General features: G+C 40.1%; 1 protein-coding gene across 1 annotated transcript in view; it reads left to right on the plus strand.

The window, feature by feature from the left end:
- Positions 1-315: 315 nt before the first annotated feature.
- Positions 316-2,097, plus strand: part of LOC107300863 (unconventional myosin-Vc-like) — a gene marked incomplete at its 5' end in the record, with an annotated part of 7,448 nt that continues 5,666 nt past the window's right edge. The window contains 2 exon segments of the mRNA XM_029287052.1: positions 316-425; positions 1,683-1,833. Of these exon segments, the coding sequence (XP_029142885.1) occupies positions 316-425; positions 1,683-1,833 (261 nt within the window).

The raw sequence follows: 2,097 nt of genomic DNA on the forward strand, positions 1-2,097 counted from the left end.
GTCAAGGATTTCCCAAATTGTGATCATTTTCAACGCAATGGTCTGGTTCACATATATATCCAAAACAGATTTTACAAGCTAGAATTGCCAGGTCAGTGCATGGTGTTCAGCAAAATGATCTGCATTACGGCTCAGTTCAGGATGTGAAGGCAGACCTTGATTGGGTTCACTGTTTCACCAAACCGTGGCTTATATACAGGTAGTCTCAACTTACAACCATAACTGGGACCAGGATTTCTGTTGCTAAGCAGGGCAGTTGTTAAGCGAGTTCCACCTTTTTTTTTTAATTGGTGCACATAAAATATAAAATTAAAGAAAAGTATATCATTATTTAGGAACATGCCGAAGACTTTGAGATGTTATCCTTCTGGCTTTCCAATACGTGCCATTTTCTTAACTGTCTGAAACAGTACAGTGGGGAAGAGGTAAGTTTAACTTCATCCTAGGTTTGTCTTCATGAATGGCTTAATACAGGGGTCCCCAACCTCTGGGCTGTGGACCAGTACCGGGCCGTGGCATGCCAGCAACCGGTCCGCACAAACAAGCAAAGCCCCATCTGCGGGATGCAGGCAGCACACACAACCACATCCCCCCACGGGTCCGCAGAAAAAACGTCTCCCCACGGAACCGGTCCCTGGTGCCCCAAAGGTTGGGGACCTCTGGCTTAATACACCATCCTAGCATTGTGCTGGTTGGCTGAAAAGAACTGCCTCCATCAGTTAAATTGTTGTGCTCACCATCCTGTGCTCAGAGCATTTTGCTAGCCAAGTGTCTTTCCCCAATAAACTGGGTGCCAAGATTTTTCAAGCTGGTACTTCAAGCATGTTTGTCTCTGCCATGGGTGATATTTCCTTCCACTTAATGAGCTGAGGAAAAGGGGTAGGACCCCATGTTCTTACAGGTTCAGGTGTTACCTCTGATCACACCACAGAAGAGTTCTCCTGCTTTTTTTGCCTCTCCAAAGAGATTTATTTTTATGTTATGATTTATTTATTTTTTGCTTCTAAAATCTAACTGAGATAGGAAATTGTCGGTATAATCAGGACAAATCAATTGTTTTCAGGGATGGGAACCATTTTAGGCCCCCTAAATTGTGGACTGGAGATTTTGCGGTACTATGTAAAGAAATTCTGGCTTTGCTTAATTTCTCCGAAGTGTAAGAAATTTAATGTTAATTTACGGTGATACCCATCCTCTCTTTTCCTCTCTTAGCTATTTCTAGGCATTCGGAAATGTCTTAGAAATAACATATTGTAATGATTGAATTGCACAATTGGTGTTCACCAAAATGCACTTAAATTTAAGAATTCTACAGAAGAACAAAACAAAAATATTTTCCAATAAAATTAAATTGAATGGCTGGCTCTCCAATGTGTTTATATTCTATTGTCCTAGAGCAGGGATCTTCAAACTTGGCCCTTTTATAACTTGTGGACTTCAACTCCCAGAATTCCTCAGCCAGGCACGCTGGCTGAGGAATTCTGGAATTCTGGAATTCTGGGAGTTGAAGTCCACAAGTCATAAAAGGGCCAAGTTTGAAGACCCCTGTCCTAGAGGCAAAAAATATGCACATGGATACTGTTGGCTAAGCTACCTTAAAAGCTCTGTACTAGTTTGATAAATGTGTAATTTGTTTGTGATCTTCATTGCCACATGTTGATAATGCTGCAATTGGCTTTCAGGAATTCATGAAGCACAACACGCCGCAACAAAATAAGAACAATCTGATCCACTTTGATCTGTCCGAATATAGGCAGGTGCTTAGTGATCTTGCCATTCGTATATATCATCAGTTTATCGGTGTAATGGAGACCAGTATTCAGCCAATGATAGGTAAGGAGTTAGATCAACATTAGCCATCATAGATTTTATAAAGCCTCTCCTTATTTATTTATTTATATTTATTTATATTTGGATTTATATCCCGCCCTTCTCCCGTAGGACTCAGGGCGGCTGACAATCAATTAAAAACATAAATAACAGTACAAATTTAAAATTAATTAAAAGGAATATTTAAATATTTGTCAAATTTAAAATATAATTAAAACCCCTCTAAAAATTACCCTAGGCCAGTCCTGCAAGCTGGAACAGCCAAGT

Source organism: Protobothrops mucrosquamatus, unplaced genomic scaffold, assembly GCF_001527695.2.
Source record: "Protobothrops mucrosquamatus isolate PMUCROS unplaced genomic scaffold, P.Mucros_1.0 scaffold8857, whole genome shotgun sequence".
NCBI lineage: Eukaryota > Metazoa > Chordata > Lepidosauria > Squamata > Viperidae > Protobothrops > Protobothrops mucrosquamatus.